The following is a 23,904-nucleotide window of genomic DNA, read 5'->3' on the forward strand; positions in this document are numbered from 1 at the left end:
ACTATGAAGTTACCTCATATTTGTATTTGGAACACACACATTTTTGCATCCTTCTGCTATCAGTAGAAGATATTTTACTATAAAATATTTATTTTACAACAGTGATGACTGATATGTTAAGTTTCCTTTTCAAAGAATATATATATGATAGATATTGTATAGCTAGACATTACTGACTCTTATGCTTCCAAATTTGCTTCAGTTCTGTCTTGTTGCTCCTAATAAAATATAACATAAATCTTTTACCTAAAAATTAACAGACAATACTAAAGGCTGAATCAGTTATTTCTTTATTCTTTTAACAGGCTAAGCAGGAAGGAGATATGAATAAAAGAGACTCATTTAAAACTGATCACTAGATGAGCTGACAAAAGTGAGAAGCTTCTCTTTTAAAATAGAACCTCAGCCTATGCCAAAGACCAGGAGCAGACACCACAAACAGAACCAACTTTAGAACCAAAGAGGACTCTGGGAACTACGTCAACCTCAGACAATATCCCTACCCATGTTTACCCCAGTATCACTAACACCTTTCCCAGGCAGCAGTCTGTGATACCCCCCCACCCTCCTAAAAAAAAAAAAAAGTGTATATATTATACACACACACAGATGTTGTCTTATCTCCATCCCTCAACAACAGCTTCACTGCAGCTGTGAGGCAGAAACAAATAAAGAGGCAATGGAAATCACCTTTCATTTCCACTATTCTCATCCCTTCCCTCACTAGCAGAGACATGAGAAGTCACCTCTGAAACTTACCAACGCTACAGGATGATCAGAAGGAGAATGCAGATAACAAGGTCTTTGGAACTGCCTGTGTACCAGAGAAACCCAGAAGAATGGCAGATGGGGCCATTCTAGCCCAGGTATCTCACTCACACACACACACCTTTTACCCAGGCTGAGAAACAGAAAGAATTAGACGCCTCCAAACGCAAGCCTGGGAAATTCCGAGCGACCCCAAGGCTCCCAGCGTTACACGAAGAACCTCCACCCAAACTCCCCCTACTTCGATACGCATCACACGGCGACACGAGAAGCCTCCAGCCCTGCACAGCAGCCTCCTGCCGCCGCCTCAGCTATGCCTGCAGCTAACTGCGCTCAGCCCCGAAGTTACAGCGGTTGGGAAGAGGTAAAGGCGTGGAGGCGCTACCTTGGGCACCCCCTCGCCCCCAGCCCAGGGGTTACTCCTCACACCCGGCCCGACCGCGCTCCCCTCCCTCAGGGAGCCGCCTCCGTGCGAGGAGAGGGCGGCAGGCCGAGGAGAGGGACGCCCCTCAGGGCCAGCCCCGGGCTGCTCCGTGCCCAGCCGGGGGCAGCCGCCCGCCCTCCCCCTGCCCGCTCCCAGCCCGGCGCCGGGAACCGGGCAGCGAGAAGCAGCAGCAGCAGCTCTCCTTCCTCCGCTCCTCGCTCCCTCCCTCCCAACCCCGCTCACCTGGGAAAGGCGCCAAGGCGCAGCTCCTGCTCCCCGTCTCCCCCGTGCTCAGCCGCTCGCCGCCATTTTCCTCGCTGCCCACATTTAAATAGGAACCGGCCTCCGCCAGCCGCCCGGCGCGGGGCGCGCTGGGAGCTGTAGTACGGCGGCGCGCGGGGCAGCGCGGTACTTGTAGTGTCACGGGGAGCCGCGGCCCCGCCCGCCCTGCCAGGGCCGGAGCCGCCGTCCGCCCCCGGGGGCTCCCCTGGGCCGGGCTGGGGCCCAGCTCGCTGAGGGCACGCCGGTAGAGGCCTGGTTCATCCTCCCCTTGCAGCTGGGGGCGGTCAGGGGGAAGCTGTGTGGATACAGGATTTAATAATGAGCTTTTGCTGTGCGTGAAGGGTTACAGCGCTGCGAGGCGCCAGCCCCGCACTGCTAGATAGTGGCTGGGGGGATTTGCTGTACGAGTACGAGCTGTGCTATTTCAACAGGGGAAAGCCAGGCTGCTGAAGTCAATGCTTAAAATAATTAAACAGGTTAGAGTGAAAGTTAAAAAGTACACAAATAATATCCATTACTCCCTACTGCAGCTATACATTAGAGACAGTTTTCAAGCTAAGTCAGACTAGCTGTTCAGTATCCATCTGTTTACAACAAAAAGGCAAGGCCATGTAAGACTGGGACCTCACGTAATACAGCCTAACTGTGCCCCAGGTTTGCTAGCAGAAATCCTATTTTTCAATAATTTTTAAAACCAGACATTAAAACATTCCACATTAAAATAGGATGCGTGCAGAATATGGTATAGCAAAGTTTCAGGTACTCATAAAGGTGGTATATATATTTTCAAAATTGAAAGACCGTTTTCACAGAGCATGAAATAATGAAAATGCACAAACTGAAGACCTGCCAAGCTACTCGTACAGAATCCATTACAGGACCGTAGCCACAATTTGTATTCAAAAGGGACAAACAAATGGAGCAATTAAGTACACCTTCCAGTAATTCCTAAATAAAAAAAAATTAAACTAATATTGGGCACCTATGAGGAAGTTACTAGTACAATACAAGCCTCTGGCTATCTCTGAAACAAACATTACAAACCAAGTGAATACAGAGATGAAAGAAATCCAAATACGTCAAGTTCTGGAAAAACAAGTTTCACCTTAGATTTTACCTTTTAGTTATACTACAAAAGAACTTGCCAATTACAAACGTGTTTGGACTTGTGAGCTCAGTTTTAACCAACTGGTAGAGATAGAATCTTTATCACGTTATCACAGCAGGAAAGAGCTCATGTTGTTAGAGTACCTTAAGAGAAATGAGGTCCTGTTGCATCTCCTGAAAGCGTGAGTTCTGCCATTTAATGATTCCACTTCTTCCATTACGAGTTATCTTTTTCTGCAGGATGTTCTCTTCTTCCACTATGGATTACAGTGGAGCATTCATCAGGACAAGAACAAAAGGGGTGTGCAGGGAGGAATAGGTTGATGACAGACAACAGTAACACTGGAATTTAGTTGTTGTGTTTTGGGTTTTTTTTGAACAACTACATGTTGTTTATGTTTTTTCCATGTAGGTCATAAGGTCTTTGAATTATACTTAGATTGAATCTACGTCATTTTAGACTCAACACTAATTCAGAACTTCATGTCTCAGAATTGTGTATTTTTGTTTTCATTTTTAATCTTGTTCTGTTTTAGCAATTAGAAAGATAATTTCAAAGTTAGCTCATTTTATATAAGGGAGGGTACAATGATAAAACGCTTTCACTTTTCATTGATGCGATGCTTTACAGCAATTAGTAATAAACTCCCTCAAATTTTTGTACTTAGTTATAAGCTGATAGTAATAACTGTAGCTGTGAAACTGCAACATTTAATATTTTTATCTATTTGCTCCACCTGCTGGTGCATTTTCCTTTAAAGAAATCTTTAGAAGCCTAAATGTATTAAAAAATTGGCCAAAAGTATACCCTAAGACGTGTACTTGACTTTAAGGTTAATTTATGTAATGTACTTATTAAATTCAACTCTCAGTCAAAAAAGAGCCAATGGATACATAGACTTAGGGAAACATGACTCATAGCTTACTTTTTGGACATTGCCATTCATTTTTAATGTGACAGTAACACAGCTGGTCATCATTTTCCATCATCTATTATTCTTCTCAAAAAAAAAAATGTTCTTTCATATGGGAATCTCTCTACATAACTGATTTGTGTCCTGAATTTTCCAAGATAATTTTCTGTTTAGACAACTAGCATGAGGGAAAGTCCTGTTTCTTCAGCACATTTAATTGTTCTCTGCACAGAGACAGGAAAAAAAAAACACCGATCAACAAGCACTCTTTATTAGAAGTGCCACATAAGAATAGATTACTTTCCATTCCATATACTATTTTTTTTTAATTTTACGTTTAAGTGCAAGGAAAAGGTAAGAATAGCCCCATTAAAAGCAACCTTCCAAGGCTACAATATTTTCCAATAATACTCCAGGACAGAAGTAGCTTTCCATCCCTTCCTCCCTTACCAAATAACTAGAAAGAGTAAATGTGAAAAGAAAAGAAGCAACCCTCCCAAACAAATTTTTGGTATTGGATTTTTTTTCATCATCATCATCATTCACACAGCATTAGTTTAGGTTTCTCCGATCTAACCAGGTTAATCAGAACTAAGGTGGATAGCATTATCCCCAGGTTTTCTGGAACTGAACTGGCACTTTTTGACAAATGGAAAATTTTAACTAATTTCTGTATTATTTTAATAAGTTTTCCGTACACTGTTTGCAGCAATTTGATTGCAGAATGCTTGACTAAAGTTGGAGGGAATATGCAGTGTCCAAGAAATTTTAATTAGCATAGCTGGAAGAGAAAAGCTCTTCTGGCACTGAATAAGAATCAAAGAAAACCAACACTGTTAGGAAGTGGTTAAAGATGTTGAAAAACTGCAGTATACTTGGGGGGACTGTTTTTCATTTATTTTTAATAAATCCAGACAACACATATACCCCTCTTTCTAGACCACCAATTCATTTTGCATGGCTAATCTGCTTAACTGACCAGACTACCAAAATTAACTGATTAACATAATTTTAAAAGATGATTTAACAAAAAATTAACAAAACTCCAGTGTAAAATGAGATGCACCAGTAACACAGCCTTAGAGAATTTTTCTTTTCAAATGGAGAAAATTTTCCTCATCAGTATCTTATCAAGTGATGAATCAGAAGCAGACATATGTTGAAAACAGTTTTTGTTCTATGCATTATGGATTTCGCATTAAATAAAAACCAAAACCCTATGTGCAACATACACTGCAGTGTATTCAAGTAATTTTTTTTTTTTTTTTAAGTAAGCTCTCACTAAAGTATAATTTTAGCTTATACAATGACTGATGAAATTATAAAAGGAAACTGTGGGGAGCTGGGGGTCAACCTCTTTTCACAGGCAACTAGTGATAGGACTAGAGGGAATGGCCCCAAGTTGCGCCAGAGGAGGTTTTGGTTGGAAGTTAGGAGAAATTTTTTCTCAGGAAGAGCAGTCAGGCATTGGAATGGGTTGCCCAGGGAAAGTGGTGGAGTCACCATCCCTGGGGGTGTTCAAGGAAAGGTTAGACGTGGTGCTTAGGGACATGGGTTTAGTGAGAGACATTGGTGGTAGGGGGTGGTTGGACCAGATGATCTTGAAGGTCTTTTCCAACCTTAATGATTCTATGTTTGCCTGAATTCAGGTATTCATATTGCATTAAAAACCACACATTTCAACACTCAATTTGGTTACCCAGAAAAAAAACACAGAGAAATTAACTGAAATGAAAATACAGCTTAAGTAGAATTAAAAACAAGCCAGTGTATTTGTTGCAATCAGACAGACACACATTCAATATAACCCACAGTACACCGTTGGTTTCAAGGTAGAGTAACTCTACATTTTAGGAGATAATTGTAACAGCATCAAACAGAAGTGTTAGAATGATATTGTTTGTAAACTTTACTCTGTTGTTTCTGGTCAGTAAGTTCATAAAGTGAGTGCCAGCTACTGACACTTAAAGCTAAACACCTAAAATTTTATACTTTACAATATATCAGTGCTCTTCCACACATTTCTCTAACTACTAGAACCTTCTGTGGTGAAAGTCAACATTCAGATGGTTTAAGAAAGGCAGTACAAGTGTGCTTTCAATTTAAGTAGATGTAGCAACCCATTCTAATACTGAGAAACAAATACAGACGAAACATTGCTTTCGTCTTCCCAATTCACTTATCTACAACATAATGAAACAATTTATATAGTCACACAGCATTCCAAAACACTGAGCATTTAGAAATTCTCATGTTTTCAGAATTTGCTAACTCTAGCTCCAAGACAACATCCTGCATGTTTAGAACTTACTCAGAATAATTAGTTTTTAGTAGACTTTTAAACAGGAGCAGGCAAGAGTAACACCATCATCCAAATCCCTATGCCACTATACAGCTGTCCTGGTTTCAGTTAGGACAGAGTTAATTTTCCTCCTAGTAGCTGGCAGGGTGCTATGTTTTGGATTAGGATGAGAAGAGCGCTGATAACACGCTGATGTTTTAATTGTTGTGGAGCAGTGCTTACACCAAGCCAAGGACTTTTCAGCTTCTCGCTCTGTCCTGCTAGCGAGCAGGCTGGGGGTGCAGCAGGAGCTGGGAGGGGACAGACCCAGGACAGCTGACTCAAACTGGCCAAAGGGGTATTCCATACCATTTGACGTCATGCTGAACAATATATAGGGGTGGCTAGCCGGGGTGGGGGGGCCGGCTGCTCGGGGATAGGCTGGGCATCGGTCAACGGGTGGTGAGCAATTGCATTGTGCATCACTTATTTCGTACACATTATTATTATTAATACTATTATTATTATTATTGTTATTATTTTTCCTGTCTTAATAAACTGTCTTTATCTCAACTCACAGGCTTCACTTTCCCATTTCTCTCCCCCATCCCGGAGAGGGAGGGGGGAGGGTGAGCGAACGGCTGTGTGGTGTTTAGCTGCCAGCCGGGCTAAACCACAACAACAGCCTTCAAACTATTCTGCTTCAGGTGGTCAACTCAAAACCTTTGTAAGAATAGGATGTAAAATATATCAGCTTAAGAATTTTTCTTTTCACTTTTTTCCCCAAAATCAAGACAATCTATTCATTCCTATCATACTGTTCAAAACCAGAAATGCAAATTTGTAATGTAAGAGTTTCTGCACTAAAAGATGCTGTTTTATCTTTAAAACAACAACAAAAAAATCTTAGATACTCACTGAGAGGAAAGGAAGGTTAGAAGTAAGAGAATATAATTTTGGTTTTCCAAAGCAGATGAATGGTAGTATTTTACATTTTGATGTGCACACATGTGACTATGCAGAGGACCTCTACCCTATAAAGTTTACAATTAGATTGTTACAAAATACTACATACAATTGCTCTGAAAGTCTTAAGATTTACATAAATTAATGCCTTAAATGTTAAAAATACTTAACAGGATCATTCATCATAACATCACGCCACTAGGGAACATGCCTCAACATCTGTGCTAACAGATTTTATGCAACTTCAGCAAAGGCTACACGGTTGAAACAGGAACAAGTTAACATCTAATTTGATCGTTACTCTGTGACATTCATAGTTCTCTGGAGGAAGAAAAAGCACACTGATAAAGCTGTGAAAAAACAAAACAACCCCCCAACACACACCCCAACATATTGCATAGTCTTTAGCCTAGACCTTAAGCATAGGCTGACTTGTCTGTTTCATGGCACTTAGGACCTGTGTTTCTAAGACTTTTGAAAATCCCCTCTGAGACTTTGCACTAGTATTTCTACAACAATACTTTAAATAAAAAATTACAGTCTTTAATATACAATATATGGCCATCATGAGCGTTGTGAGTGGATTAAGAACATTCAAGAGTGTTATCAGTTTATTCAAGTGGTAGTATTAGTAACATACTTTCTGGTAACACTTGCCAAAAAAGACTTTAATGTTCCGAGTTGTTTAGTTTCATGTGCCTAGGAATGGATACTGGAGCCTAAACCCCCCTCTGGATTCACTTGGAAAGTTTGCTAACTTAGGTATAAACACACTGAAATCAACAAGAACTGCAGGCATGCAGTTGCAGGATACTTTAAAGAAAACAGTCTTTTGAGCAGCACGCTGAGAAATACTTGAAGGCTAGGGGAACCTCATTCAAACTGCTCAGGAGGTAATACTTTCACTGAACAAGGCATTCACTACTACCTAAGTCCATTAAAAATATCAGCAAATGTAGTCTGGTTCCATGGTACGCATTTTTAGTAGAAATGTATAGGCTTATGTGAATAATCTAATATTCCTACAATTTATTCACACAGGGAGAAGGTTATGGCAAATAAGAAAGTGTATTCCTGAAACTTATCCAACATTAAGGTATCAACATCAGACCTAAGAGAGTTACTTACAAAAATACCATTAATCTCTCTACAGTTAAATAATTCCTTTTAATATAAGCATATTAATATTAAAACCACATCTAAATAAAGTGTTCACATAAGGAGCAAACTAATACCTTCACAAACAAAAAACCTTGAGTCAGAGACTAAAATAAATGATTATCTAGAGACTAAGAAAGAAAAAAAGGCCTTTAGGTTATGCTTGGTGTAGCATTCATTGCAATACTGTTTGAACGCCTCCCTGAACAGTACTAGACTCAAGTTTAAGAAGTGGCTGTTACAAACTAAAGGAAAATAAAACAGTTGAGGAAAAAAATTGGCATGTGATTGCAAGCGTAAAATATTAACTTTTTAGAAATATTTTTAATTGAAAGACAAAACTTCCAAAGGACTAAAATACAGTAGATATTAACTGGCTACTTTTTATTTCCCCCTCCTTTTCCCCTCCTCCTACAAAAGGGTATAATCCACAGCAAAAATTCAACAGGCAATCTACCATTTCTGCCAATTGAGACAATCTGCATCTTTACTAAAGACAGTCCACATCTTTATACTGGAAGATTAGCGATGTCCTGCCAGAATTTGCACTCTAAATCTGTAATCTTTGAAGGGAAATTAGTTATAAAACATTTTTGCATTTTTCTGTATATTTTTGCTATATAGCTTCTAGACATTCCTCTTACTCCATGTAAGAGGAGTGCAATAAAGAAAATAACTCTCAGGGAGACACAGGGTAAACAAATATGGTAAGAACTTTCTGGTACAGACTTCAGATTTTATAAATACATAAAACCAGACAACTAAGATTTAGACAGCCTCATGAAATATCTGTAATAAAAATATTACAGAAATGTACTAATTTCTGATCACAGAGTCAGAAGTTCAAACTGATCTGTCCATTTTTATTGTTAAAGGTAAGTGAGTTTAAATATGACTACTGGGATAAACTAGATCCAAGAGAATCCTATCATAAAGTTAGGGTTATTAACAAAAATATTGTAAAAATATAACCTGATAGTGTCCATTTAAATAATGAGACATCCAAATTATAGCTTTGCAAGGTCAATTCTTTAACTCACAGTCTTCTGTCAAACATCTTCTGATACTAGCTTGTATCTCATACTGGTTTTGATTTTCTTATTCTTGGTGATGCTCCATCTTCTAGCTTTGCTGCTCCATTGACAACGTTAGCTGTAATTTTAGATAAAGAAAATTAAAATACAGTAAGCAGAAATACAACTTGGCTTCACATGAAAAACACAGCAATTAGACCAGGGGAAAAAAAATCAAGTATTTGTTTCAGTTGAAATTAACTTCAAGTTAGGTATCTAAAATGTTCTAGAACTTTGACTGTATGAAGTTAGTAAGAACAGGAAATCAGACAGAAGTTGCTTCTAAGTCTAGTCTCCTATCTCCAGCAGTGAGAAGTAGCAGATGCTTCAAGAGGAATATTAAAAATATGGCAAATAAAGAGTAGCCCTACCAACATAACATCTCAGATTCCAGGGGATCTTTGGCAACTTCCTAAAGTCTAAGCTGCATTTAGACCATTGTAAAGTGTTGACTGCAACAAATCATTGACATGATATTTACAGAAAAAGTATTACGAAGATCTTTCTTGAGACATTAACGCTACTCTGAAGTCTATTGTTGTGTATACATAAATTACATTTCATTTTCCCTCCCTCCATAATATGTATTACTTTGAGAAGCTTAGAAGTTTAGGAAATGCATTGTAGATTATGAATTTAGTTTGTCATTGTTGTTTTGCTCGTTTGTTTTTAACATATTCCATGTTTGCAAGATCACACTGCTGTCAGGAATCTGAACAGTTTTGTTTCATTGATAGGTTTTGTTACCTTGCCAATTTGTTTATGAATACCATCAGCATAGAAACTTGTTGGGGCCCACTGGTAAGCTCTCTATAGAGTGACAGTTGATTATTGTCACTATTTAGACAATTGACTATTTTTATATTTTGAGTAATTACTAATAAGTATTAATCAACATCTCTTCTATGATGCCTTAGTTTAACAGTTTTGGTTTTTTTTCATTATTTCTTGTACCAATCTTACTGATTCCTTCAGATTTTTTCTTTATACAGCATTCTTCTGCCAGTAAGGAAAGTGCTATCCTAGACAGCTTGCCACTTCACACTTAACAGCTTTCTCTGTCACTTTACTCTGTCACTGAAGAAGATCAGGCCATGACATGAAGAAAAGGTGCAACAGTACAGATGGAACAAAGTAGCGTATAAACGGTATGAAATTTCACAATGTTCATAACGCTTAATTGATATGATATAATACAGGGATTTGAAAGTCATATAATGTCATTTATTAAAAGACTTTTTCATTTGTCCTTTGCCAGTTACTGGGATGTTCCTTTGGAGTTCTTTTTCAGGGGGTTTGATGTTCTTTACATAATACATCTCTACATAGAAGAACAAGCAAACAAATTTAATTTTAATGATCTGAAACTAATAGAATATATAAGATATAGTAGGGATTTCAGATGAGACTCTTCTCATTAAGTTAAACAATTTTTGAAGCATTGGAAAGTTTTTAAAGAGAAAAAAATACACATTAAGCCCAGTTTCATGAACTATTCCTTGCATTTAGATTAAAATAGTCTTCAATGAATAACACTAATCATGAAGATCACCCAAGGTTAACACTAAATATAGTTAGCACTCTGAGTGCTGTCCTGTTGCCAATTAGAGAACATGTCCTAACTCCTGACGAAGCTATCATGTTGTGTATATTCTCTACACATCAAGAGATAGATGCTTTTGCTCTTTATGAAAAGAAAAGAAGATGATGCATCTTGTATCAAACCATTTGGTCTAGAAAGAACTTAAAATGTTATGCCACTGACCTGTTTAGTTCCTTTTTTGTCAGTTTGTTCTTCGTGTTTGATATTTTCTTCTTTGGAATTTGCTTCTTAATATGCTCTCTCCATTTCTTCAGCTGAAAATTTATAAATTTCCACATCATCCAGGCCTGCGTTAAACAAACAGCACCCAGGCAGCTAATCCTAATGAAATTAAAGATTTTAGAGACAGTTAGATAAAAGCTTTGGTTATTCATTAATAGACTGTAAACCTGTCCTTATTTTTTTCCCCAAAAGTCTACTATTAAAACAATTTAGATCTTCATACCACAGAAAACAGATATATCAGAAGGCTTTACTCAAGATAAAGTGCATCACACAAGAAATGAATGAGCACTGTATGAAAGCATACTGATAAAAGCAATCATGTTTACCAAGGAGCTATGACCATAGCTTTCAACAGCCAATAGGAAAATGTGTGACTGCTTGCCAGAAAGGGCTTCAATCTATGAATGAAAAATCATAGAGATTCGAAATCCCTCCCGCATACTAGATTGCAAGCATTGATTTATAAGGTGAGCATTAAAGTGATGAGCTCATGATGAAAAAGTAATAAAATTTCAAAATGAACAAGTACAAAAATATTTTTAAAATACAGGTATTATTATTTCCAAATGATACTATGTCCACAATAGACATAGAAGTAAATAAACAATTCAGTTAAAAAAGAAGACACCTCTTCCTTCTTTCACACACATCCTGTTCTACTACTACTGTAAAAAAAAAAGATAGAGAAGAGCGTAAAATTCCCCTTTCCTTAAATAATATAAAGGAAAGGTGTCAAACAGGGAATTTCTTCAAAACACACTGTCCTCTTGGACTGTTTTATTAAAAGATATTTTGAAATGTCACATTACACAAGCATTAATTGATGTCTACTAGCCTTGTTATACCTCACACTGAGTACGTTGAAGTTTCCGTCTGCTATGGAAAAACCTGGATTCTCTACTCTGGCCAGACCAAATCCAAACGTAAGGACGGATAAAGTTAGGGTCAAAAGACGCACCATTACGAAAAGTAAAGCCCAGATGGTAAATCTGAAAACAAAATAATGAAATTAATCTGCTTTCCCAGTTTAGCCCATTTCTTTTCAGTAAACTCAAACATACAAAGAGCTTTTCATTAAACTCCTCTCAGTAACAACAGAAAAAGCCTACAGAAAGGCCCAATAATTACAGAAAAAATGACTTGCAAAACATTCAGTCCTGCTTCAAGGTGTTAAATGCAGAAAATGAGCTTTCACTGGTGAATAGGGGCAACTTTCTGCTCTACGATGTGACAAAAGAACCCTGAGTAAGAGAGTGCTATTAAAATGATAAAAATAAATGTATAAAAATCAGTATTATTACTGCCATTACATAAAGATTTATTTGGAATAATAGTTAATATCAAATGACTGATGAATTAAATGGATTAAAAAGGCACTATCGGGGGAGGCGGGGATGGGACGGGACGACACAGTTGCTTATTTAATCATTAGAATTATCAGACAGGAAAAGATTTTTCTCCTAATCAGTATATTTAGCCTTCATGCTTTTGGATGTTATATAATGTAAAGCAGGTAACCTCCTACCTCCAAAAACCTCACAATTAAATAGGATATACAAATGAAAAATTAGCTCTCCCACTTCCCCTATATGCATTCATAAACACGGATTTTCTGAAAAGAACATTCAGCACGCCTATTTAAAATGTTGGTTTTAAGGAATGACACGAATAGGTCTGGTGAGAAGACCAGAAAGGGAAGCAGCACTACACTACCTCAAAGGAGGCTGCTTATACATAATGGATTGCATGAAAGAAAGCAAGGTGTTTATGGTAACACCTTTCAGCTGGGCAGAAAATGGAAGAATATGAAGCAAGAACACATAAATGGAACAATGCTGTTTGTTTTGTTTTTTGTTTTTTCAAATTGGAACCTCCAAAATTTCTTGCATTCAAATGGCAAAACATACCCTATCCTTCTTAGCATGCTTCCGTTACGTATCTCTCTTCTACATATCATTTCTTTCTCAAATGCATTACTTTCATACCCATTATTCTCAGAATAGTTAGGAACCCTACTCAAGAGATATATAATTGAGAACACCTTATCAGCTACGGATTTTCAGACACCACCTCCTATGTTGTACAGTTACTTCCCTTTTGCACCTTAACTATAAAGGAGAAAGACCTACAAAAATTTACAGGGAATGTTGCTTTTATTATCAATTTTTTTTTTTTTTTTTTTTTTAAGTCATCCCTACATACAAGTATTTATGGACACGTAAGTAAACTGGCATCATATAGAAGCAGAAGCCAATATATATCTCATATGGGACTTTAACAAAAAGCTTAAGCAAACTCTTACAATGATGATTATGAGGTGGTATATTTGCTTCTATGACTATGTAATTATGATGACTTCTTTTGGAATTCAAAGCAGGTAACATTAGACATAGAACAAGAGACTTGCTACCTAAGTACTTTTACATACGTTGAAATCCATTTATATGCAATTAGTACCCAAAGTTCTGAATTTTAATTAATACATGAAAGATTTACCCTTTTTGCTTGTTTTCATCACTGAAGTAGAAAAGACGTGAAGCATGGAACATGAGTTCCACTAAATAGTGAGGTACCATCAGAATTAGCCCCAAATGCTGCAAACTATAAAACAGAAACATTATATATTTTTTAATTTAAGTATGAAGAAAATAGATACATTGATTGAAAATGAACATGTAAATACTTACTTCAATATATAGGCACCAGAGATATGAGCAATGTAAAGGCAAATATAACATAGCTGCCTTGGAATATCTTCCTAAAATTGGAGAAATTATAATAAGTGCTGTTATGGTTTCACTATATTATCCAAAGAAAAAGCACATAATTCATTAAGTTTGATTATTTTTCATACTACTGTGCAAGTGTCTGGAAAGAACACCTGAATCTGAAACTACAGAATGCCTATACAAGTTACCTAGGAATGCAAGCAAATAAAATACATAAATGGTATCTAAATAACTGAATATACAAATACAAGCAATATAAATAAATATTAATATGAATAATTTGAAAGGAATATATATTTAATTAACTGTACCGATGACTTCTCTCCATACCTTTCGGATCTTCTGGAAGTATAGTTCTGACAGTGCATGAAGCCAATAGGCTATCTGGCAAATATAGAAGAATTTTACCTGAAAACTAAACAATAATTCAGATGAAGAAAACGAAAGCTTGAAAACTCACCATCTTTTAATATGAGTTAAATTTTAATTCGTTATCTTAAAATACATCATTCTGACTCATTATACTTTATGATTCCCAAATCATGGGAACTGCAAATACAAAACAAACCTGTGATGACAGTTTTTTTGAATTAGCGTTCATAAACTTCTTGATAGCAAGTTCTCAATCACCTTTTGAGACAGTAAGAAAGAAAGAAAAAAAGACCCTAAAAACCAGAAACAGTGTATCATGTGAGCAGTAGAACTCACTTTCTAAAAATTAGTACGATCCCCCTTCCTTCTACCACCCTTGCCAGGAAACAGATAAGATGAAGAAGAAAAAAGGTGACAAACATGAGTTCTGTAAGTCATCTTAATAATAATTAAAAATCAATTAAGTTATAAGTCCTGTCTATTAACCCACTCACAAATATACATTTCTTCAGTGTAAAACAGTTCAGCAGTCCTATTATAGGTCCCATTTTGCAAAGAGTTTCACTTTGTCAGCTACCACAGTTAATTTAAAGGTAAAGGTAAGAATACATGCAAATATCTCAGATTTTTAAATTATCAAAAATTACCTTTGGATAAAACAGCCATCAATTTTCAAACAAAAGAAAAGATTTTCACTTAACTGTCATTCTTACCAAGTACCAACGTCACTACCTTATCAGCAGTCCCTAAAATTTTGGGCAGGGAAATATCCAGTGAGTAGAAGCACCAGGTTTTCAAACTGAAAATAGAATACTTACAGCATACGAGAATGAGGATAATCTTTCCACAGTAATGTTGGGTTCACCATGAATTCTTCCTAAAGAAAAAGGCCATTGATTTAAGGACCTTCTTAATACTTCAAGTCTATTTTTTTTTAAATAAAAATATCAAATAGAGTGACTTACTTACTGCATTCAAAATACTGGCTCCCCATACAAATGAAAATAAGTAGAAAAATGCTAGCTGTCCTGATTCATTGAACTTGCTGTGCTTTGTTTTTGACAAATGCAGACGTCTATTAATTTTCTAGAAACAAAAAGATGAACAATACATTTAATTTCTAAAACAAGCAACTATTATGGAGTTAGCGTTCCCTCTTAATTTCTTAATTCCCAGATCTCCCATTCCTTAACCAAAATGCATAGCTCCCACTATTCGAAACCTTGATCTGCGCTTTATACACCAATTTACTTTACTAAGATTTGCCACTAAAGTAAAGTTCACACAGAAAATGTTCAGATATGTTCAAACATTTTTTTCCTATAATCAATCATATTGATAAATGCTTCAAATCTATTTGCACACAGAAAACATTTGAGCTTCTGTGGTTCAAATGATCTACACGTGAAGATATTCCACAACCATTTAACAATAGATGGAAAAACAGAAAAACTGTTAGCAACTGATGGCTAAAAATAACATTTAAAACAGGGAACTACACCCCAATAATAAACTTACATCTAATATGTAGTCCTGGATTACAGCATGCAGAATAATAGCTATGAGCATGTAGAAGAAGATTGTAGCAATGTCTTTAGGACCATATTCATAAAAATAAACACATTCACTCTTGTCATCTGAAAAAGAAAAAGTGTATTTTTTACATTCTTATGAAGAAATACTCTGCAACCAAGAAAAGGCAGCAGTGACCACTGTTCTTGGAAGTTACAGTAAATTGATACAAGAGACCAGTTACTTTCTGGTTTTGAAAATTACTTTTTAAGCCTGATTCAAATGACCTACATCCTCTTTTCCTTCAATACAGTGATATAATTATAAACCAGGAATGAACTATTGAGAGCAGCAGACACTGAGCTATATCCTCAATACATTTTTTTCATCCAGACCATCAAAACAAAAAAACAAAACATCCTACAGTCTACATTTTAGTAGAGAACTGATGAGATTCGCTTTTAAGACTCATGACTACACGTAGAAAAAAAAACTACATAGTGAGGATAGCATCTACAGTCATTTGACACATTGGTAAATAACAAGCAACTTCTATCTCTTTTTAAAGAGATGCTGCATATTTGCAAAGTAATTTTACTTTTACAGAACTAATAATATGTTCCTATAAATCAAAAACAAAATTGCTATAAAAAAAAGAATATTACTATTGTCACAAATACTTCAAGTGTTTGCATTTACAATGTTTAAGTGTAGGAGAAAATATACATGAAATTCAATTTAAAAAGCACGTAGAAGGAGCAGTAGGCCTGAAGAAGGCTTATTTTGTAGGGATGTCTCTCCTTTGGCCTACAAACACCCCTTCCAACAGCTCCACCTTTCTTCACGCATCTATGAGACAACAGAAAAGAAATAACTTGCACTTCAACTGCTGAAGAACCACACTCATCCTGATTTGCAGGCTAACGTATCTACCATTTACAATCCTCTGCTTTTGCCTAAGAGAGGGCAATGAGTTGGATGTTTCAGCTGCCACTTTTCATAAACATCAAGAAATTTTAAAACTTTTTTTTTTTTGGTCTAACTATCCTTAAGACTACCCTTTGACAAATAAAAAACAACAGAAATATGGCCAAACATTTTTTCTAAAGGATACTAGGCCAGAGGGTGTCAAGAAAGCAATTAACTGCTTCCCATAACAGGAATGGCACAGGTCCTAACACACAGTACATTTGCAGAATTCTAAGTGTGAAATGTCCCATTTCCATGTTTGAAAACAGCCTGTGATATAATCAATGAACAAGTAATTGCATATCAAATGCCACTTCTGCCTGCACTATTTTTCAAAAGAGACATTCACTAGTAATATATTCCTGAGTCAAAACCTCAAAAATTCCTGGTGCAAAACTCATCTAGATCTTTTAAAACCTGATCACACAATTGTACACATCTATACACACTCACACACCAAACACTATGAAGAGGTCACATCACAAGCATCTTTATATCCGCAAATGGATTTTACCTTGGTCTCTGCTATAGGAGATTTCTACCTGATGCTGCTCAAATATCAGTAAAATATTTGTATTATAAAAGTGAAGTTTTAAGAGAAGGGGAAAAAAAAAGTAACTTTTAACAGTTGAGCTCTTTCATTACATAGAAACAAAATAGATTTGATTTAATCTCACCAATGGTACAGGTGACATTGTACTGCACAGTAATAAAGATGATGACGTACTTGGCTGTGACCTGGAATTTCAAAAGAAACAAGAAAAAGCTATCAGATTTTTCAAATAAACTGGACTATACAACAGCCAAAAGTAGAAGATTATGCCATCAACAAATGTTCTTCCACTTTTGATTTAAATCAGCAAGGTCCCCGAAGTGTTATTCATCTCTTTCAAATGGAGAGGTTCACCTTGTTGCAAATCCTTCAACATTTGCTGAGTAGGGTCAGGACTTGAATTATGTCCTTTTAGCTAAGGATCAAATTACTCACTGTTCTACTAAATAACATTTTAAAGTGTTTAAAAGTGTAAATGGCTTTTATTTATTTCAAAAGTTAAGACTCTAAATTAATCTAGATGGAAAGTTTCACACAACCTTGCAAGATATTCAAAAAAGCGATATACTGGCTAAGCCTCTGTATAAACAAATTGAGTATTCAAAACATCACAGTAGAACTGTAAGACTCACCTATGAATTTTTGTCTGATAAATCAAGCAAGAAAAAAAACAAGTAAGATTGATTTTAGAAATAAGATCAACAGTAACCAATGGTATATTTTTACATTACTTTTTCCTCTGGTGGCAAGACTATTCAAAAAAAAAACCAACAACAACCAAAAAACCTACACCCAATGCTTTCAGCCATCCCCAGTTCCTGATAATGTCTTCCTATTTCCATCCTGTAGTATATGTAGCCCTTAGCTATGGCAATGGAACTGTTTATAATCTGGATTACTGTATGACTCTACAACTGAGTGGTAATAGGTAAATGTTTGCTTAGTTAACTGAAAACATTTCATTATCTGGCTTGCACAACTTCAAAAACAGCTGTATTGATCTAACTGATAAAGTGATAAACTATAACAGAGATGTAAGTGGAAGGGGAAACAAACAACTGGTTCCTTTGGTGCAAAGAACGCAATTCAGAATTATATCCGACACCGCCATAGTGAATACATTTTTTACACCTGCAAGCAGTCAGTTATCTAGGTTATAAATCAGAGAACGGCAACAGGCTTCATCTGAAAAATGATGTGAGGCAAAAGAATACATTCTTGTATCTGTTACATTTTCTCTTAAACTAATCTTCACAAATGTGAATTAAACAAAAAAAAAGAAAGCTATTTTCACCAGGTGTTACACAGTCTACTATTTCAAAGTATAACTAAGAACATCCAGGAGTACATAAAACAAGCATCCATTTAACCAGCTACAAAGCAAACAAGTGGCACAAAAACGCAACAGATCCTCTGTAACAAAGGGGGAAATGGCGTATCACTTCAGTACACAGCACCCATGAAATTAAACAGTAGAGGAGTCATAATCCTCAAGAGTGCTTTTGAAATGAATTCTCATTAAGGAAAGAAAAAATAACATTTTTTCTGGCATACAAAATTGACCATCAGACACTACAGTCCCAAGAACGATTTAACCTCATGTGAGACAGCACTACCATCAAAAGGAGCGATCTTGCCTTTTTCTTGTCTGCCAGTTGCTTCTTGTCTCTGTCCATTTGCACTATCAAAAGTAGTGATGTGGTGAACTGGACAGGAAAGTAAAACAGACCCAGCCAAACAAGAGGAAGGAGAAAACCCTACTAATTATAACACAGATGTATTTCCTAACATGCTGTGCTGCTCAGCTGCGAAAGTTCTTTCATGTGCTCAGTGGTGAGAACGAACAGCGAGAGCTTCACCAGCTTAAAGTGTGCATGGAATGAGAGCATGACAAATCCATTGACAATTCTCCTGGAAAGACAGGGAAAACATAGGTTGTTACATAGGGATTGATGTCACCAGCACCAAGCTAAAACTGAACCATTTGCTTTCAGTAAGTCATCACCCAGGACCCACAGCAACACCCTCCCTTGCAGAGAGGCGTTTTGACAGCACTGTGCAACTTCTGCCAGATTCCTTAATTCGGGACCATGCCTCTTCCCTCTCATTGTACATGCCAAAATGACAACAGCGAAGTGGTCAATGGTTGTGGCTCTGCTGTGCTGCCTTCTGAGACTGTGGATGACTGCAGGCTGTGAGAAAAGCCTTATTACAGAATCCAGAGCAGCTCAAATGGCAAAGAGAAGAAAAGGAGCAATCTATAAAGTAAATGGGTGCATAGCTTACAAATCTAACTGTTAAGCTTGTACTTCACATTTTACAAAATACCCTCTTCATATTTACTTCATTAACATAATTCCTGTTACCCTGCATGTTCACTGCAATCTTATTTCACTCTAAAAAGAACCGAAATCATATGCTTCCTTCAGTGGAATCCACTCAAGTATTATGATCATATCCCAAAGGCATACCAGGAAGTTAGCTCTCCTATGAATAAGCTTTCTCTTTTTCTAAATGCTCTTTGTGAGAAGAGGGTAGTAAGCATCTTTGCTCGAGCCCAGCAGGTTAGCTTGTCCATTTGTCCATGAAGCATACAACATGACACTACAGATGTTCTACTCTACTGGAAGTATGGGAGCCCAATTAAGTGGTATTCTGTGGTAAGACAGCCGTGGATATAAGGATGATGTAAATTTTTCTAAAAGGAGGAAAAAAATCACATGAAGCTTCTTCTGAAAAGATATTAGAGGCTTAAGAAGAACTAAAAGAAAGGTTTCTTTAGAAGACAAGCGCCACCCTGTTCTCAGGAAAAGGAGCAGTATTGGGCACATAAAAGACTATAAAGGTTCTCAGAGGAGAAAATAAAAACTTTACTATTTTACCTGTTGTTTTTTAACTGCCACTTTTCAGCATGTTATAATCAGAGCGGATCTCCTTACACACATCTTTAGACCTCATTATAATCAGCAAAGTTAAGGTATGGGGAAGCACAATTAAGGTGGATAAACAGTCTTAAGTATAAGAGTTTTCCTTTAAAGAAATTCTTATAATTCAATTTATAGCATTCCAATGCTCATTTCTAACTTTAACATACTTATTGTTTTCTTATATGGTCTTAAAAATATGAGCAATAGCCATCTTGAAAAGAAAACCCTGTATTTACCATAGTACTATGCAAGCCTGAGCAGATCATTCAATAGTTAGTCAACTGTGAAAAGTCTCATTTACACTTTCTTTGACTTATTACTGTATAACCCCGAGGTACCACAGGTTAGGTTTGGACGTCTGTTATTGACAGTTGCAGCTGAAATCACAGAAAGCATAAAATGCAGTGAAAAGCATTGATTAAAAAGACAAAAAAAAAAGTAGCCCTTCAGTGCTTCAAACTTAAAAGTTAAAAATAATTTCTCTTTAATACAGAGAGGAAATCAAGACCAAAAGAAAATAGAAATAGCAGCTGTGAAGGCAAGTCCAGTAACACTTATGAAGCGCTCAATATAGAAACATGATAAATGTCACCAAAAAATACTGGAAGAATATCAGTAGTTTTGTTTGTTTGGCAGAGACTGAATTACAGATTATAAAAATGGTCTAAAACCTCCACAGTGAACAAATGAAATATAGATTTAATTCACATAACTCTCGTATTTATTTATAGTTTTGTTCTGTATAAGGCAGAGATCTAATACAGAAAAATCTGGTCATAGAATGAAAGGATGTATAGGTTTTTTTACATAGATTATAGCAACATGAGTATTTATCACCTGTTACATAGCACCACTGTTCCTTGCATAGCACCTGAAAGCTGTCTCAATCCACAGAGTATTTCTGCATCAAAACGTAGATGCACGTTTAAATTATACGGTAAGTATATTCAAACACACACTATAAAAACACACCACAAGCCACCCTTGAATATAGTCTGCAGAACGTTGAACTTTAATTCCTATTCAGTATAACTCTCAAACAGTTTACTAATTATACTTGGGTGTAACTAATATTAACTCCCTCTTCTTCCTTTAAAAGAAGCCACCTTCATCAGAATAACGATGCTGACCCTGTGGTAGCTGCAGAGTCCCTCCAAACACCTGTAGAGTTACAGGAATACGACCTCTGCATCATATACAAAGCCTGAGCTAACAAATGGAATTCTGAGACTGAACTCAAAAAAAAAAAAAAACATTTTTGTTTTAACAGTAGAAAGACACAGGGCAATACCATTTTAGAAGTAACACATATCAAGATACATAAAAAGTTCCTTTTGGGATCCCAAACAGGGTTTACATTATCCCATGTGCTGGCATTTACTTCTGTTCTCAAAGCCTTTATCACCCAAGTTGTTAAGCTCCTAGCAATTTGTTTTTTTGTACCCCAAGACTGAGTTCTGCATTTCATATATAAACTTCTATACCATATTCCTCCATAGATAACAAAACTTATTATACCTCAACATCAGTTTGTCCCCATCTAGAAGGGAATTATCTGTACATCACAATTGCTTTCTCAAAAAAGTGAGCAACTGCATGTAACTCTTTTCTGTCCGAATTTAACAGTAATTATAAATCAGATAGTTCTGAACTAAAATCTTACCCAACTGGCTGAATATGTTGAAATAACTCAGTGTAGTATTTGTTTATTCACTTCAACCTCTATTTACCAAGCCCTTACTCAACACTACCGTAACATGTTTACTCAGTAGCACACACTGAAGAGTTCTATCACAGAAGTGAGAAAAAGATGCCAAATACAGCAGTATATGGAGCGGCAATGCAAAAGTGTGACTAGTAGTTTTTAATCACCACCTGATTAAGCATACTTATAACAAAAACTGGTGGTCTGAAACCCTCTGTACAATAGTGTTCCTGTTTTACCACGTGGACGTTTGAAGAGGGGGGAAAAAAGTTCGAAACAGTCACAACAAAGAGACATACAGTGACTTTGCTTTCTGTGTGAGGGGCATTTTTCCTCATAACGGAACTGAATAGAAAGGAGCTTATGGGAAGCTGTTAGGAATCAAGGTGCAGATGTGAAAGAAAACTAGACAAGAAAGAAAATAAGAGAGCAGCCAGCAGAAGGGCTGAGAAGTACGAATAGGAGCTGGCAAAGAAGGCACCGGAGAACTGAGGGGGAGCTGAGGGCGCCCGGTCCGGGTGCACGGAGCTGGGCGTCAGGGCGAAGAGGAACCGTGATCAAAACCCTACATGGATGAGGGGAAAGGCAGACGGTGCCGGAGGAGCGGGGCAGAGGCCCCCAGCCGCAGGGCTGAAGCACAGAGGAGGCTCTGAGGCGGGCACCCCAAAGCGGCTGCCTCACAGCAGGACCGGGACCAGGCGCCGCTCCCCTCAGCGGCCAGCGGCCACCTCGCCCCGCCCGGTACCTCGAACATCAGCCCCAGCAGGATGCCCACGGCCAGGTAGGACGCGGCGTCCGCGTGGTTCTGGAGGACGAACTCAGGGCTGAGCACCGGCGGGCTCCTGCCCTTCCTGCGGAGCCCCATCGCGCCCGCGGCCCCACTGAGGGGTGCGGCGACTCCCGCCCAACCGCCTTCACCTCACACACGGTAAACACATCCAGCCCCATGGGCCCACCCCCTCCTCAGTTTTAACCAATCAAGATGAAGGCAACCACGAGTGGCGGCGGTGAAAGCTAATGGTTAGGCGACTTGGAAGAGCGGTTTTTAAGGGGGTGAAGCTTCGTGAGGCGGTTGGGCGCTCGCGGCTGGAGACGGGTGAGGAATGAGTGACAAGGGCTCTTACCAATCTGATACGCGCATGGGTGGGGCTTACGCGGGAGGCGGGAGCGGCTGGGGGGTGAGGGGGCTCCCGAGTTTGTGAGGCGCATGGCGCACGCGGTTTTCTTCACGAGGCTGAGGAATAGAAACCTCTGCTGGCGGGGAGCGGCTCCTCAGCCTCCCCTGTGGAGAACAGTCGGGATTCTTCACCCCTTTAGGCAAAAGATGTTGAGAAGTCCCCTTTGTTTCCTTTTTCTATTCCACCCTCACGTTGAAATGGAGAGAGAACGGATTCACGGTGTTCTGAGGTGTTAAAAATACAGAAATTTGTGTATCTGCTGGTTCTATCCGGAATTTAGTGGGAAAAATAGAGCAATTTATCAGAAAAAAAAAATCAGATGGGGACAAGTACAAGTTGGGGACAAATCAGTTGGGGTCAAGGGACAAGTAGGGCCTCACACAGAAGAGGAAAAAGGGAAAATCAGATAGCGCCTGGTCTCAACTGGCTCGGGGGAGGGCAAGACTCTCCTGGATCCAGCTGCCAAAATTGCACCTAAAATTTGGTTCACCTGTAAAGCTATTTTGGCTACCTGTTGGTTATTAAATGTTTAATGCTTCCCCAAGCAGTTCTGAAGTATGTATGCTAGAGTCTGCTTTCTGTTAAACGTTCTGCTGCTGAGCTTGGCTATGCTTCTATTCCTTTTCCCAACTCTATTTTAGAGTTTCAGACTAATATTTTCAGAAACTAGATTTTATATCTTATTTTAAGAATTGCTAAAGAGCAATTGTACAGAGAAAATACGCTGCCATGCGTGTTCTTCTCCTCAGCTGAAGAGACACATTTGAAATAAAATACTTGTAATTTTTTTACAGACAGTGGTTGATTTTTGATGAAAAATATAAAATAAAATTGAAAGAACGTCATAATTACTTAGCATAATTGCAGTTTGTTTGGTTTTTAGCTACAAAAATTAGCCATGTTTCAAAACAATTTCTTTTCCCTGGAAAGTCCAAAAGAAAGGGGCAAATAATGATAAATAGAAATGGAAACCAAAAAAACACAAACTTGGCATATGATTTTATAACCCAAAATATACTAATCTGATTAAAAATGTTAGCATTCTTTTTGTACTGTAGCGGAGTGCACAAGCTAATTTGATTTTTTATTTTTTTCCCCCCTAGGAATACGATTTTCTAGAAGATCCATATCTTTAAGGCCTCAAGAATTGTTCTACAT

The 23,904-nt window shown here is 37.6% G+C and overlaps 3 protein-coding genes across 9 annotated transcripts in view; 1 reads left to right on the forward strand and 2 right to left on the reverse strand.

The window, feature by feature from the left end:
- NCOA3 (nuclear receptor coactivator 3) overlaps positions 1–1,606 on the reverse strand; it is an 85,332-nt gene extending 83,726 nt beyond the window's left edge. For 3 of the 7 annotated variants that reach the window (XM_050713947.1, XM_035548104.2, XM_035548101.2), the window contains exon 1: positions 1,436–1,579. The gene's annotated coding sequence lies outside the window, so the exon portion shown is untranslated. Of the gene's footprint in view, positions 1–1,435 lie in introns of all 7 variants that reach the window. The other 4 variants (XM_035548107.2, XM_035548106.2, XM_050713948.1 and 1 more) reach the window with 2 other exon arrangements.
- Positions 1,607–5,245: 3,639 nt separating this feature from the next.
- Positions 5,246–22,446, reverse strand: LOC118248796 (translocating chain-associated membrane protein 1-like). Its single transcript, XM_035548095.2, has 11 exons — positions 22,314–22,446; positions 17,061–17,121; positions 15,421–15,539; positions 14,872–14,988; positions 14,721–14,779; positions 13,861–13,945; positions 13,489–13,559; positions 13,298–13,402; positions 11,647–11,790; positions 10,739–10,897; positions 5,246–9,052 (listed from the first exon to the last, which is right to left on the reverse strand). The coding sequence occupies exons 1-11, from the start codon at positions 22,431–22,433 to the stop codon at positions 9,049–9,051; spliced, it is 1,044 nt and encodes a 347-aa protein (XP_035403988.1). The 5' UTR covers positions 22,434–22,446; the 3' UTR covers positions 5,246–9,048.
- ZMYND8 (zinc finger MYND-type containing 8) overlaps positions 21,851–23,904 on the forward strand; it is an 80,691-nt gene continuing 78,637 nt past the window's right edge. Inside the window, exon 1 of the mRNA XM_035548088.2 lies at positions 21,851–22,664. The gene's annotated coding sequence lies outside the window, so the exon portion shown is untranslated. The remainder of the gene's footprint in view (positions 22,665–23,904) is intronic.

The sequence above is a fragment of the Cygnus atratus genome, chromosome 16, assembly GCF_013377495.2.
Source record: "Cygnus atratus isolate AKBS03 ecotype Queensland, Australia chromosome 16, CAtr_DNAZoo_HiC_assembly, whole genome shotgun sequence".
Lineage (NCBI taxonomy): Eukaryota > Metazoa > Chordata > Aves > Anseriformes > Anatidae > Cygnus > Cygnus atratus.

Bases quoted from the DNA above. Each gene is read 5' to 3' on its own strand.
- LOC118248796 (XM_035548095.2), bottom strand. From the start codon at position 22,433: ATGGGGCTCCGCAGGAAGGGCAGGAGCCCGCCGGTGCTCAGCCCTGAG. The intron at 15,540-17,060 runs GTGAGATTAAAT...TTTCTTTTTCAG, and splicing joins CAATGTCACCTGTACCATTG to ATGACAAGAGTGAATGTGTT. The intron at 13,403-13,488 runs GTAAGTATTTAC...TCTGTTTTATAG, and splicing joins TCTGGTGCCTATATATTGAA to TTTGCAGCATTTGGGGCTAA.